This window comes from Physcomitrium patens, chromosome 1 (assembly GCF_059467195.1).
Source record: "Physcomitrium patens ecotype Gransden chromosome 1, ASM5946719v1, whole genome shotgun sequence".
Taxonomy (NCBI): Eukaryota; Viridiplantae; Streptophyta; class Bryopsida; order Funariales; family Funariaceae; genus Physcomitrium; species Physcomitrium patens.
The window spans coordinates 23,299,937-23,316,259 of NC_143410.1; the positions used below are offsets into that span (position 1 = coordinate 23,299,937).

Here is a 16,323-nt window from a genome sequence, read left to right on the forward strand (position 1 = left end):
CTATGTGGTTGTAACTAAGCAAGTACTTGTTGATCTTCAATACTCCCACTTTGGTAATAGTCAAAAGGCTTTTAATCCTAATCTCTTAATCAAGTCATGATGTCTATCCTTCACTAATGCCTTTGTAAGCACATCAGCAAGTATTTCATTTGTAGCACAATACTTCATATCTATTAACCATCTTCAATCTTCTCTCGTATGAAATGATGTTGAACATCAATGTGCTTGGTCTTTGAGAGATATTTTGGATTCTTGGCAATTCTCATATATCATTGTCTATAAGAGATTGGTGCTCTTCTTCCACAGTCTTCTCCCACTTGATTGCATCTTCACATTTCATACCATTATACAAAGATAATGGATCAGCAAGAAGAGCAACATTTGCATGTTCTTTACTTTGAGGAAGGATGTGATCCTTCCACCATTTGCCAAATTTCCTTCTTTCTCTCAAAAGATATCTCCTTTCACTTATAGAAGAACATTTGCCTTCTTGCACTCCTTGTTCTTTTTCAACTCTTAAACCTTGTCGTTTTTCACTCAATGGTTGGTACTTTTCATCATTATCATCATCCCAATCTTCAAAATCTTCATTTCTTTCATTGTTGGTCCTAGCAATTATAAGAGCCTTCATCTTTTCAACCTTCTTTGGCTTTTCATCTTCATCATCTTCATTGTCTTCATCTTCTTGTTTCTTTGCTGAATTCAAAGATGTGTCCACAAACACACCATTACTCCCACTTGGACACATCTCTAAGTGCTCACAAGCACTCTTGTGCTCCAAAAACTCAACATCATGACTTTTGATGATCTTCTTGGTTTCCAAGCACATTAGCTTATATGCCTTAGTACCTTCACGATAACGAAGAAATACACACTTTGTACCTTTTGCATCAAGTTTGGACTTCATACAATCTGGTGTTTTTGCATATGCAATACAACCAAAGGTCCTCATATGGGAAATGCAAGGTTGTCTTTCATTCCAAGCTTCTTGTGGTGTCATTGATGCAAGTGCACTTGTTGGATATCTTTTTCTTGTATACACTACATTTACCACAACTTCCACCCAAAACTCATAGCCAAGGTTTTGACCATGAAGCATGCTCCTTGCTATCTCTATAATGGTTCGATTTGCCCTTTCAGCAACATCATTTTGTTGTGGAGTGTATGGAGTTGTGATTTGTCTAGTAATTCCTCCATTCTTCAAATAAACATCAAATTGCTTAGACATGTACTCACCTCCATTGTCCGTACACAGCACCTTGATCTTGCATTCACTTTGGTTCTCAACAAGTGCTTTAAACTCCTTAAACCTCCAAAAGCATTCACTCTTGGCTTTAAGAATGTAGATCCAAATCTTTCTTGAATAATCATCAATGAAAGTAAGAAAATACCTTGATCCTCCAATACTTGTGTTCTTCATAGGTCTACATACATCAGAATGGACAATCTCTAGCAACTTAGTAGCACGTGTTGCTACACTCTTTGAAAATGAGGCCTTTTGTTGTTTGCCTTATATGCATCCTTCACATGCAAGTTGTTTTGCATTATGGCTTGTATTGCCAAGATCTAAGCCAATTACCATGGTCTTGAGCTCTCTCATGCTCTTTATATTCAAATGGTGAAGGCGACGATGCCATATATTCAACTTGTCTTGGTTTGATGTAAATTCAACAAATGCAGCTATTTCTACTCCATTCACCTTCTTACAAATGAAGTAGTACAAATTTCCTTCTTTTAAGCCTTTGAAGACCTTGTCTCCACTCAATATTCTTACAAAACATCCATTCTTGTCAAATTAAATTTTAAAACCTTTTATTACAAGTTTACTCACCAAAAGTAGATTTTGCTTCATCTTAGGCACATGAAGGACGTTTTTGAGTCTGATCCTATTGGTTTATCCATTCACAACCACCTCTACCATAATAGAGCCAATTTCAATGGCTTCACATGTATTACTATCTGCCAACACCACATTTGATGCTGAAATAGCCTCATAAGTATCAAATGAACACTTATAAGGTGTCATATGCTTGGAACAATCTGAATCCATAATCCATCTTGACATGGCAGCTATAGAGGTCCCATTTGTTGCCGTGAATGCATAATCTTGTCTTCCAAACTCATCTTGCACACTATTTGCATTCTCCTTCTTCATCTTTTTGCCTTTGTAGCAATTTTGAACAAAATGGCCTATTTTGCCACAAATGAAGCAAGTTTTGACATTACCTCATTGATTTGAATAGTTACCCTAGCCTTGACGTGGATAGAGTGTTGAATCTTCACTTTGGGGCTCCTTTTCTTTCTTCTTGGTTACTTCATGGACAAGTCTTGCCGTCACATAATCCATTGTAAGCTCTTTTAGTTTGATGGACTCCATTGCCACAATAAGGTAGTTGTAGGATTCGAGAAGGCCTATTAGCAAAGTCATGATAATATCACTTTCTTCTAAAGGCTTGTCAATAATTGGTAGTTGGTTTGCAAGAGCCTTTACCTTATTGACATGAACCATGAGGTCTTCACCTTCTTCAATCTTGCAAGTAAAAAACTTCCTCCTTGTATAGATAATGTTGGATAAGTTTTTGCTCTCATAGATGTTGCAAAGAGTCTTCCATGCTTCTGCTGGTCCTTTGTAAGAGATAATGTGGGAGAAGTTGGCTTCATCTACATTCATTGCAATCAATCCAAAAGCCTTCTTTTCATGACGTTTGAACTCCTTCTTCTCCTTCATATCAACAGCTTTGCTTGGAGCCTCTTCACTTTTATCTACAATATCCCAAAGATCCAAAGATGCCAACAAAAGCTCCATTTTTACCTTCCAATGGTAGAAATTGTCACCTCTAAACTTCTCAATAACTCTCAATCCTTCACTCTCACTTGAAACCATGTTTAAGGAAGAGTTATATCAAAAAATTTGTAAGAAGAAGTCCTAATGCTCTCAAAAATCAGCAAGAAGGTTTTGTTGCCTTAGAATCCCAGAATCGTTCTATGTTAACAAACTAGTATTCTAACTCTCAAAAACTCTCTCAACTTCACTTCCAAAACTTGTCATAAGTCTGATGACTTCTCTAAGTGTCTCAAATCTGATTTGCCACTCTAATATCTTTTTTATGCTCACAAATCACCTCTATATGCCATAAGAAGCCTTTTAAGCACAATCAACAACTTTAGGAAATGAAATCATAAAGTTAGATTACGAAGGATCTATCTCAGCAAAAGCACAATGCAAACTTTGTCTATAGGTGAAAAACAAGACACTAACACCAAAATGCTCTTAACCACAAGTAAGAGCAAACCATAATCTAGATCTAGATCTGAATCTGAAATTTAGGTTCTTCCAAAGCGTAACATCAGCAACAACAACTTGATTTATTCCACACTTACAAAACCACTTCAAAGAACTTCAAAAAAATACTGAAGCAAATGTGTGTGGGTCCATAACCTATTGAAGAAAAGAAGTCTAAAAGCTACAAACACTTAGCATCAGCAAGGATTGTAGTCTAAGAGAAGTGTAGAGAAAGATGATTCTTACTTCCAACACTCTTTACTTATAGGTGGTGGTTTGCTCACCAACGAGGCAACTTCCATCCTTTTGATATTACATCCATTTCTACCTCATCCAACTAAACCCTTGATGCCACCACAATAACTTACTTTAATTCTTTGCTGCCTTTTTACTATTAGCAACATACTATGCTTAATCTCTATGTGGTTGTAACTGATCTTCAATATAATTAAGAAATTTTAATCATAGGGGTGAATTTGAAATTTATTTTGAAGCATAATGTTTTTATTTATAAAACCATATAAAAATAAAAGAAAGTCATAAAAATTTAAAATAATAATTAAAGTTATTTTTATATATCAATAACTTACTTACTTGTAAGCCGAAACATGGGTCTACTACTTTATATATAAAGATGTTTGTACTCTAACCATGATTATATTTAACTAACTTTTTGAAATTTGAATAGCTCTTAATTTCTACTTGTATGATTATAATTTCAACCTAATAAAAAAAATCTTTATTTCCACAAAAAATAAAATTTATTGTATTTTCATTATTTTGTATCATGGTATAATTCTCTTGTTTAATTTCTTTTATATTTATCATTAAAATAATCACACAATATTTTTTTAAACCAATAATACAGTTGATGTTGAACTGCCCTTATATATTTTTTCTAACACATCATAATGTTGTGTTATGATCTTATTTATTTCTCTCTCTCTTTCTGTGTATATATATTAATTGAAAACACTCAATTTTGAAACTTGTTGAAACAGGAAATTCGACGTTATACATCTGCATCATATTGTAGAATATATATATATATATATATATACATCTTGTTTAAAATTTAAAACAATGATTTTCAATACTATTTAATGACACAACAACATAACAGTTATTATCTTCAGCCCAAACTCACTCTCAAGTTAATCTACATATATTGAAGATGTTAAATTTATGTAAAATTCATCTTTCACGGGAGTGTAGTGGAAGTTCTTTATTAAATTGTGAGTTACAACTAATACATAGGGTTTTGATTTTATTAGACAACACTTTATAGATCATTGCAAGCATCTGCACTAAACTTTGTGATGCTCAAAATGAAAGTTATGCTTTGATATGAGTGGTATATGGTTCGTGGTCCTTCGTAAAGAATAAAACATTTAATACTTCGGAAGGAAACTTTTAATTGCATATTGTTATCAAGTTATTCAGGTTTGCATCAATAAAAACCCAGAGGTTTACTTAACTGCAGCAGTATCATTAAAGAAAAGACAACGTAATGAGAGTATATATGTTTTAAGAGAAATCCTATTATGTGATTATCTTTATATTACCGCTTTTCCTCCCAACATGATGAATTCAATGCAAAACTTTCCTGGGTTTATTGTTGGTATTTCGACAAATATACTTTTATGAGAAAGTAAAAGCCAAGAAGCCATGTATTATAAGGGCGAACTCCCACATGTGTAACAAAGCGGACCTGCACGGAACAAAACCCCGCCGCAGACTTTAGGATGGATGAATAATAAATGAATGAAGATGTGAGGACTGGATGTGCATGATCAAGTGCCAGAGTGGATTGTTCTGAGCCAATCACGATTCTACCTATGAAATCCTTAGACGCGGAAAAGCGTTAGGCGAATGCCAGTTACCAAACGCCCCATACCGCTCGTCATTCTCCTCGCTACCCACCGACTCAGGCGCTGGACTCCATTTAGTGTTCCTCATCCGTTCTCCCTGTATTCTGAGTTCCGCGCGCGGTTAACGGGTCGTCTCACCGACGAGGCGCCGGTAGCAAACCCGCGTAACGCGAGCGCTATACATGGGTGCGCCATGCTCCCGGGCCCGGCGAACTGAAGGCCACCGCCGGCTGCCTGGTTCCTGCCCGCTTTCGTTCGCTGCGTCGTTTGCGCTTGGTCCTTTTCTTAGGGTTACTCTCTTGTTACCAAATCATGCCAAATTGCTCGCCACTTGTTCGGAATTCTTCTCGCAAGTGATTGCGTGGGGAGGTTTGATGATCGGGGTCATTGTGATGATCGGGATGTGAGAGTGCGCTGCGTGCCTATGTCGGTATAGCTAGGTAGTGGTGGTGTGCTGTCGACGATGGAGTTTGTGGTTTGTAGTTATCGTCACGGGGATGATTGTTCTCGGTGGCGGTGGCGGTGCTAGTGGGTGAGGTGGTGAGAGCATTGAGGGCTTCGCTCGTGGAGCGTTGGGAAGTTTTCAGCCGGAGAGGTTCAGGATTGTTGGGGCTGTATGATCTTGGAATGAGACAGGAATCAGGATAGGTCGAAGGAGCGCAGGATGAACGTCTCTTTTGGAGTTCTTAGTCGTGCTTCGCGTTTCGTTGGGAATAATTGATCGGTGTTTGGCGCCCTTGTAGCCTACCAGCTGCAGGGACTCTGTGGTTTTACTGTTGCGCTGTTTCACCGTTTTTTCTTTTTCTTTTTCGGTCGTCTTCGCACAGAAGGATTAGGCGAGAGGTGGAGGGATTATGTGAGTGTGGAACGGCTAGACATATCCGTGGCGAGAGGAAATGGTGTCGCAGGTGTTGAAGACGGATCCGCATTGGCCTCCTTTGGAAGAAAGTATGGGACAGGAACGGTATGCATTAAATACTGACGTCATACCGTCGTCTGCTGTTCCAGGTAGTCTTAACTCGTCGGTGCCCCAGCCTATGGATGTCTTGCAGAGTACTGCGCCCCCGCCTTTTCTTACTAAGACGTATGACATGGTGGATGATCCCGCCACTGATCCCGTGGTCTCTTGGAGTGCCGGCAACAATAGCTTTATAGTATGGAACCCTCCTGATTTCGCTCAAGAGCTTTTGCCGAAATATTTTAAGCACAACAACTTTTCCAGCTTCGTTCGGCAACTTAACACTTACGTAAGTTTCGCGCATGAATGTATGAGCCTATTTTTCAGTTTTGGTCTTTTTAGAAATAAGTGGTGGACACTGTTTGGTATGGTGTCCACGGGGTATAAGTACTAATCACTGACTTCAATCTTGATGCGGATGTATTTGCGGCTTTTATTGACTTTGTTGTGTCTTGTTAGGAAATAAAATGGTTTCGAAGTCATGAAACCAAAGAAGAAGACAGTGGATTTGATGGTCGACTCCAGATGTAGGCGTAGAGTTGACTGACTTCTTGATTCGCGTGCAAAATTTCTGCACCTTAAATGTATTCAGGAAGGTTCCAGTGTTTTGTGTAAATGCTATTTCGTTATTCGTTGAAATATGTCGATGATCTAAATTTGGATATGACTTCTTCAGGGATTCCGTAAGGTCGATCCGGATCGTTGGGAGTTTGCTAATGAGGGCTTCCTGCGCGGTAGGCGAGATCTTCTACGAAGTATCCATCGGCGCAAACCCGCAACACATTCCCAGCAATCAGTACAACAACAACAACAACAACAGCATCAGCAAAGCGAGCAGGGCCCTGTAGGACCCTGTGTAGAAGTTGGAAAGTTTGGGCTTGAAGGAGAAATTGAAAGGCTAAAGAGGGATAAAAACGTATTGATGATGGAATTGGTACGTCTGAGACAACAGCAGCAGAATACAGAACGAGACTTGCAGGTATCTGAATTTGCCCACGTAATTTTTCTTTTGCAGATTTGAATTTATTTTTTTATTTTTTAGTACGTTCTTTAATAGTCGGTGTCAAGATGGGCCAGGTCAAGTTCCGTTGCCTCACCGGATGCTCAGATGTTGAAGAGTAACGGGAGATTCTATTTCAGCATTGGAATGTGGATTCAGTTAACATTGCATTGTTGGATAATTGCCTAAAATCAAGTACTGTCACCATTTGGTTAATTTTTTCACTCAATCTTTGTAAGGTATTGTTTTACTAATTTGCGTTAGCACGTGAAAGCTGTATAAAACACCCTTGTAGGTCCTATAGCTAAGAATTTTGGGAAAGTCGCGACTGGAACCTGAATCTCCAGATTGGTAGTCTTGTCTCATTTTTGCTTGTGATGGAACTCTACTGAAAAACCCTATTCTGGAGCTCTAGCTTGTCAATTGAAGGGTGCACTTACCACAAGATTCATGTTCCTTGCATTTTCTTCGCAGGGTTTTAGCATTGGGTTTGTTTTGTGGAATCCTATGAGCGCTCTTCGTTAGTCCAGCCTTCAAGGACCATATGGCTTTTGATGAATGTAGCGTTGCATGCAGATGTAATATTCATATTTTAGGACTCATCAAAGCACCTGTTTTTGTTTTAGTGTTTGCTAAACACTGCAAATCGTTTGTGCAGGCAATGGGCCAACGCCTGCTAACCACCGAGAATCGGCAGCAACATATGATGTCTTTTCTTGCCAAAGCCATGCAGAATCCAAGTTTTTTGGCTCAACTTATGCAACAATCTGAGAACAAGAGACTCGCAGCAACTGTACGAAAAAAACGACGACTTCCTAAACAAGATTCTAGTGGAGATGATTCAGCTAACTCGGATTCCCCAGCTGATAACCAAATAGTGGCTTTTCATTCCAACGGAAACGCTGATAGTAATGGAGCTCGGGCCATGATTATGCAATTTTTTAATTCAACAGATGCTGCATCGTCACCTAGTCTTGACAGTGGTCCCCTTGAGGCTTTGTTTAGGGATCTAGGCTCCGCTCCTTCCGGTACAGACGTAGGTACACTCGCGAGCCGACAATCAGGTGTGACACTCACTGAAATGAATATACCAGGGCTTGGTGATTCTTTACCTGGACCTGTTGTCATGGATGCTTCAACCGAAATTTCTGACATGCACATACCCTCGCCTTTGTCAAATCGAATTCCAAGATTAGAAGGTATGTGCTTATTCAGTGTCATTGAATGGTCTCGTCTGCGAAACATCTGATTTGATTAATTTGCATTTTACAAGGTCATGAATTACCTGTTTATGGAATTGGGTATTAATTGTTTGTAGATATTTTTGAATTTTTTTATCAGGTGCCTTAAGTATGGACAATGGGAGTAATCACTCTAGTGGAGAAATCAAGCCTGATGGTCTTTCTGGAGAATCTATGGAATTTAATGCTGATGGAGGCAGAGCTCCTTCAGAGGGAGAAGAAGTAATTTCTAACCTTGGCAGTCCAGCCGTCTCAGCTGCAAACGATATATTTTGGGAGCAATTCTTAAGTGAAGCTCCATCAGGAGCGGATCATGAACTAGATCATGATTTAGATTTAGACCCTCGTGACAAAGAAACTGATGGAGATGAGATTGTGGAAGATTCAGTTGAAGTTTTAGCTGGAGAAGATGTTGGAGAAGTGAAAAACTGGTGGAGCAAGAAGCCAAGTGTTGAACAGCTCTCTGTTCAAATGGGGCAGCTTGCACCTGGATAGGGAGTAAAGGTGCGGTGATGCAGAGCGGGCATGATGTATGAGGCATGGGTAAATAAATGCGTTCCTTTTCCGCTCAAACTTCTCTAAGACATTGCACCCTGGACATCGCTAAGATCTCATCGTGCTTAATTCGAGATAGTCAGTAATCATGCACTTAAGTGGATACTTATGCTTAAGTCTCCAAGATATTACATACTGGGAGGTGATGGATGATCGCTAGGGGATCTGAAATACCTGGATTTGTACGAATCAGAGCCCTAGCTGATGGTGATCTTTTCGTGCTTAGCTGATTGGTTTTAGGTAGCTCACCTATCGCTTTGAGACGCTACAGTACCTCTACGTAAATTTTTGTCACAAAAATTTGATATCAATGTATGTGCGATTTCATACTTAAAACTCTACCATATCGTACACTAATATCAAGCGTCCCGTTCAGTTAGGATTTGTGTACAGGCTCACGAGGGTAATTACTAAGTCAAACGATGAAGACCTGATGTACCGGTAGATAGTAGACAATTGTTTCTATGGCCTTGTATCAACCTTTGTTTTTTACGTAATGACTTGCACAAAATGAAAGTTGTGAACTATTGGCTGATAGTTATTTGTTTAAACATGTTCAGGCTTATTTGTTTATGTGTGTATATGCATATTTATATAAATCTAGAGATTATGTACTTGTAAAAATACGTAATCTTAACATGTACTAGTTAAGATGTACTAGTTCCTGGTGCAGAATTAGAATGATCATAGTTGCTGTGAAACCAAGTGAATTGTTACGGACAGAAGAGATAACTCCTGGGATGGGCTACAAACACCTCACTTCTCACTGGTCATATATTTCTAAGCAACTTGGATTGTCATCGTTTACAGAGACGTGAAGAAAGAGGTCTGTCTATGATTCTGTGATTACACAAACAATTCAAAAAACTGCAGTCTCTGCTTGGAAAAATGTTGTAGATTAAAATTTCAACTATGAACTTGAAGATTTTTAGATATCATTTACAGAATGATGTAAGACAAAGCAATTTATATTTGAGTTTGTTGTAGATTCTTTAAAAAACATGGATTCTAGAACTTCTATTGTTATTCTTATAATATGAATTCAATCAAATAGATGTATTTTGTCCATAAATATATGTTGTTTTGTTTATTTTTATCTTGAATTTTTTAAATAACTAAATTGACATACATTCAAATAACATGAAATGTGTGGACCAGGTGAGGCTTGGAAAGAACAATTGTGGACCATCCACCACTTATAGTATTTCTATTTAGTTATATAATTCTAATTACTTAATCTATTCTCCCTAATTTCTAAATATATCATAGAAAATTTGCAAAACTTGATTGTGAATGCAACAATGATTACCTTCAATTGATAAGACCTAGACATATACTAAGGTTACATGGATATTATGGTTTAGATTTTTGTAATCTTTAGGGGCTTAGCAATTGAACTAAATGGCACTTAAATTATTTGTGGATCTAGTGATGGATAGTGCAAGCCGACCCTTATAGCTAATAACAATGGCACTTCAATTATTTGCTAGATATTAAGCATTGTATTAAATAATGTCCAAATTTAGGCTTGCCCAAGCAACTCCATAAAACAAGACAACCACCGTCCAGAATCAAAATTTAAAAAGTGAATAATCTACTTTGGCAGGCAATGAAGGTTTTACAATCGTAATAATCTGCTCAAGATCCATAAGAAGAACATTTACCAAGACAAAAAATAACCACTATAATTTGATTATAAAAAAAAAAAATCAAAGAAATATAATAAAGAATAAAAAGAGAGGCACTGTTATTTCAAGAGATATACCACTTCAATAGTAATCTTGGCCAAGAAGCTAAAATTCATCAAATTATTAATGGTGAACAACTAGATGTTGATATAATATATTTCTTGGAAAGTTTGATTATCAATTAACATATAATTCTTCTTTTTATAGTACCTTTGATAATAAAAATAATAATAATACACAATTTAGATGAGTGCTTCAACAATCTAAGACAAAAAAATCTTTTACAACTGCAATAATGCTTTAAGTTTTCTTGTTATAGACAAATTGATTTTTTTAGTCTATCTAGGGTTTCTCTCAAATGATAAAGCTCACAATACACAATTGAATAAAAAATATAACTTGACCAAATAAATTATTTTATTTTGTAAATAGAAATTTAATTATTAATCTTATATACCAATCAATTTTGAATACAATATTTTTGGTCAATTCAAAGAATCTAATATCTAGAGCTGTACAATATATTTAAAAAATAAATATAGTCTTTAGAATTACAAAAGTTATTAAAGATTATAAAATTACACTTGGTTATAATTTGAGAGAATAATTTTACTTAATATATTATTGATGTGTTCTTCTTAATATAATACAGTTAAACCAATTGCATTTAGAATCTTGTAGAAAAATTCTAGGAAAGTGTGGATCTAAAACCACACCTTTTAGCAATCATGGAGTATCAAAATAATGTAAACCACACAATATATAACTAAACTTTTTTTGATTAATAATATTGCATCGTAATAAATACTTAAGCAATATGAGTATAATCTACCTTGGTTTAAATTCAATCCATGAGGTTGATGCAATGCAATTATTTCAATGCCATTTTTATTTCCTTCTTAGTAGTAAGACAACTAAGAAGATACAGTCTACTTATAGTCTTAGCTATAATATAATTTTTGATAAGAAAAATATAGTCTATTTAAAGAAACTACCAGAAGAGACATATAATAGCATGCAATTTATAAAAAGATCTAAATTATATAGATTTAGATGCTGGATAAAGAAAATGAGTTGTAAAAAAAATGAGTTTTTATCTTTGTTGCTTGTATTTTAACTACTTGATCTAAATATAAGATCCAACCTTTATCTATTATTTTTAAAATCTCAACTCTGATACAATCTGTATCTATGTTGTTAATGTATAATGTAGCAACTTGCATCCCAATAATAATAAGCCTTCACTTTTATCCCACAATTAATACTTTATTACTAATTTGATTTTGGTTGAACAATTTTTACAAATAGAGAATGTAGAGACGAATTAAACAAGATCTATAAATTAGCATATGAATGAGCAGCCATATAAAAATAATCTTTACCTTTACATCTTACAAACAATCACACTACAAGTTCCTAAGTGCATATTAGTACAATCTCAAATATATGCCAAGAGAATCTCTATAATGCAAGCATTTGCAAGACCAATATTGATTCCACAAAGAAATGTTTTTCCTACCAATTCTAATGTTTTTAAAATCTTCATCCTTCTTCTTTTATTTATTTGATATAAAAATCTATCTCTTTCATATAATATTTGTGGGTTGAATAATTTAATTTTTTTTCTGATTTTTTAAAATTATATTACATTTTTTGGCTGTAAAATAATAGATAAAATATCATATTAAAAAACTTAAGCTTGCAAAACTTGTATTCAAAACAAGTATATTAAACATCATATTACAAAAACTCAGAGATACAAGATTGTTTATCAAGTTAAATAAATATAAATTTATTGAATATTCATTAAGAACTTCTCTCAATGTGCTATTCGTTTTACACGACTAACTTCCAAGGACACATCAGAATAGAATAAGGATATAGAAGCAATATATATATATATATATATATTAAAAAAAAATTAACTCCTATTTTGTATTTTTTAGATTTTTCAAAGAAATTTTTATGAAAACAAATGTATGAAACTTTATATTCAATAAAATTGTATTTCAAATAGATGGAAATCATAGACTTCATTCTATTTCTTTTAATTTAATAAAATTTCTTAGCAATTCAAATTAATGACAAGCTCCAAGACAAAGAACCTTTTATTGTTGTAGATTAATTCCAACAATGTTATCACTACCTACAAGGTACTTCTAATCTAATCACTATTTATACTAGAATCTTAAGTAATTCATGTCAATACATCTCTTAAATTATTGCTACTCTAGTTGATACTACTTTCTTTTATGAATTTTATTCAAGTACATTAATAGATTTTTGTTCTTGATTTAAAAAATAACCTTCATAACTACTAAAAAAATTGAATTTAAGGACAATCTTTTTTATTATAAAAGATATTTATCTTTTCCAAAATATCAAGCATGATTATATATACTATATGTATGACATGACTTTCCAACAAAAAAAAAAATACTTTATTAGAACTTATTTTTTTTATAGACAAAATATTTAACTAAAATTTTTATTTTTATTTGCCAAATTTGTTTTGATAATATCCATTAAAATTATAGACTTTTAAATAATATAATATTTAATTGAAGATTCTAATTTATATCAAGATTTTAAGAGATGCTTTTGAATATATATATATATATATATATTTTAAATAATGAATAAAAAATATAAAGATTAGATATTAGAGTAGTATTTACAATGGATTACCACTATCACTAAGAAAAATAGACAAGTCTATTGACATTAGAATTTTTTCACATAAAACTACTATATAACCTTCTAATTAATAAAATCTATTTTTTTAACAAAATCTATTTTTTATCTATTATGGTTATCATCCAATATTTTATTTTTTTATTTTTTTTCAAAAGTTAAAAATCTAGAAAAAATAAATTTGGTTAGTAGAGTATTAGAGCTTTACACAACAATAAAGATGTAGCTAAATGAGACTTAAGAACAATAATAAATTAATGTAAGTTTTTTTAAAAAAAACTTTTATTCAAATAGAAAACAACTAAGAGTTTGAAGTAGAAGTCTTAGAGACAAGGCAAAACATAGATAAATTAGGATCTCTTGTATATTGGCAAGGATATGATATTAATAAATGCACATAAGAACCATCCTCAAATTTTGCTAATGTGTGAGAGATTGTTATTGTTTTTCACTAACAACATCTATAAATACTAAGGATCAACCATTGATATTAAAATGGTGCAAATTAAGAAAAAAGAATTTTAAGAATCTGCTAGAAAACTACTTTAAAATCATAAAATATTAATAGCTAATAAATTTATTTAAAATATATATATATCTATTTATATTTATAATTTTTTAAAATTATGTATTTAGATTTATTTAACTTAAATAATATTAAAATAATTATAAAGAACTTAAAGAAACAAATGTCGTTTTTTAAAATATTAGTAATATAAAACATATTTGATATTACAAACTTTAAAGAGACTTGTGATACTTAGTGATACTATTAAAAATAGATATTATATCTAATAGAATGTTGAATGTAATGTTTGAAAGTAGTTATAAAAACTTCAACAATAATTAACTAATTGGGTAGTCTTCTTATGTTACTAAAAAACATATTAATGGTTGAAAGAACGTATCATTTACTTTCATAGAAAACATATATCAAAGTTTGTTGCTAATTCTATTTGATTGATTTTGGACTTTATCAATTTATAAAGAAATTTGATTGTATCTTGTGAAATCTACGATCTAAAAGAGAGGAATAATATAAATAAATTCTATATTATTTAAATAAACAGAAATAATTAAAATCAAATAGAAATAAATAAAAGTACATGAAAACATGTTAGAAAGATTTTATCTTCTTTAAGGAGATTTAAAGAAGTTTTTTTTAAATATAAATTAGATAATTATGTTTTTATAGATTTTCTACATAGTCATTAAAAATTATTTTATAATTTTCACATTATTTAAGAAGTTATAATAAAATCAACTTACAACTTGATTTTTAAACCACAAGCCTTGCGGTTTCTAGAAAGCTTTTACAAGACTTTGATAGTTAGTAAATATAAAGGCAAGATTAAAGTCATTTTTAGTCCTGTCAATACTTTTTCTTGTATTCTAGTCTTTTTTTAAGATTCTTTAATCTTTTGTATTTGAAAATATTTATTTTAATCTTTCTTATCTTATAACTATATTTACTTTTTTTATTTGTTTGTTTTTTTTTTTTTTTGTTTTTTTTTTTGTTTTTTTTTTTTTTTTATAGTGATACATGAATATATTATTTGTTAGACTTTATCTAAATTAGTATCTTCACTAATAAAATTCTAATAGTATTTAATGATATATTTTTTAAAAATTAATCTTGCTAATTTAAGATTATTATAGTAAAATAAATCTAATCTATAAATAAATTAGATATCTTATAGTATTAAATTTATTTAATATCTAAAAATATATCAAAACAAAAAATATATCTTATGTCCAAAAAAAATAAAATCTTTGTATGTTAGAGTATAGATATTTGTACATGATACAAAAGAAGGAGTTCTATTTTTCATTTATGTAATACCAAGTTTTTATTTAAGTAAGAGTTGCAACAAAATCTTAAAGCAATATAAGAAGTATAAAAATATATTTGTAATTATATTTTTATTTTATTTACGAACCATTAATCTTATAATTTCACACTTATTCTTAACTAAGGAGCTCAACCACCATTTAGACCAATTTACAATTCATTAAAGAATGAGTTGGCTTCTTTTATAGAAGATATTAATGTAAATTTTTTAATTTTTTAATTTTTTAATTCTTTTTTTTTAATCTTTAAGAAATCTCCTACAAGCATACCAATCATCTTTGTAAAGTAAAATAATAAATCCTTGCATATGAGTGTAGCTTATTGTAGATCCAACAAAATAAAAAATAAAAAATATTATATTATTTTGAAGTTAGAATTCATTGGTGTTTATAAATAACACAATAAAAATAAACTAATAATTTTTTTTAAGTTATAGAAAATACTTGCTTTTTCATAATCTTATTTTGTCTAACCTTAATCAAGATCTTTAATTACAAATTCAAGTGCTTCAACATTAGTCTTTCATAATTGACATTTTTTGAATATATTTGGTAAGATTTTTATTTTTATTTTTATTTTTCTAATTTTTACATGTAATTTTTTAAACTATATCAAGAAAAATTATTTGTGTATAGCCAATATAACTCTTATTTGTACTTTCTTATAACAGAAAGTTTTGTGAGTCTATTTGTGGCCTTTTGCTAAATATTTAAATAATAAGATATAATATATTCAAAATTTTATATATAAAGTCATTTACAATTATTTCTTATATAAGACATGATTCTATTTGTCTTATATTTAATAATATAAAATACTTATTTTCTAATATAGGATTCTATTAAAGGATATGAAAAAAGGATTCAATTCTTATGTATGCTTGAATTGCATGGAGGAAGCAACCTTGCATTCAAAGGTCCATGACTACTTATTGTCATTGTAGACTAGATTGTAAATGTTCTAGTTGTTCTATATTAAAAGGAAAATTAAGTAGAATAATGTCCTATGTTTCAATGAAATTTCATATATTAGAAGAACTTTGTCATTGACAAGATTGGGCCTTTTTAGTGAAAATACCACAATTTAATTACTTAGTTACTTGAATTTTGTATAACACAAAATCACTTACATTTTTTTATTAATTAAATTTTAGCCAACAAAGAAATGCTTTTCTTATTCAA

The 16,323-nt window shown here is 32.1% G+C and overlaps 1 protein-coding gene across 1 annotated transcript; it reads left to right on the forward strand.

Annotated features, from left to right (window-relative positions):
- Positions 1-5,270: 5,270 nt before the first annotated feature.
- LOC112285723 (heat stress transcription factor A-1b) lies at positions 5,271-9,247 on the forward strand. Its single transcript, XM_024526775.3, has 4 exons — positions 5,271-6,401; positions 6,789-7,091; positions 7,771-8,311; positions 8,454-9,247. Exons 1-4 carry the CDS (start codon positions 6,051-6,053, stop codon positions 8,846-8,848), a joined length of 1,590 nt encoding a protein of 529 aa, XP_024382543.1. The 5' UTR covers positions 5,271-6,050; the 3' UTR covers positions 8,849-9,247.
- Positions 9,248-16,323: the final 7,076 nt, after the last annotated feature.

Coding starts and splice junctions, on each gene's coding strand:
- LOC112285723 (XM_024526775.3), top strand. CDS start 6,051: ATGGTGTCGCAGGTGTTGAAGACGGATCCGCATTGGCCTCCTTTGGAA. Junction 7,092..7,770: donor ATACAGAACGAGACTTGCAG/GTATCTGAATTT, acceptor TCGTTTGTGCAG/GCAATGGGCCAACGCCTGCT. Junction 8,312..8,453: donor TCGAATTCCAAGATTAGAAG/GTATGTGCTTAT, acceptor TTTTTTTATCAG/GTGCCTTAAGTATGGACAAT.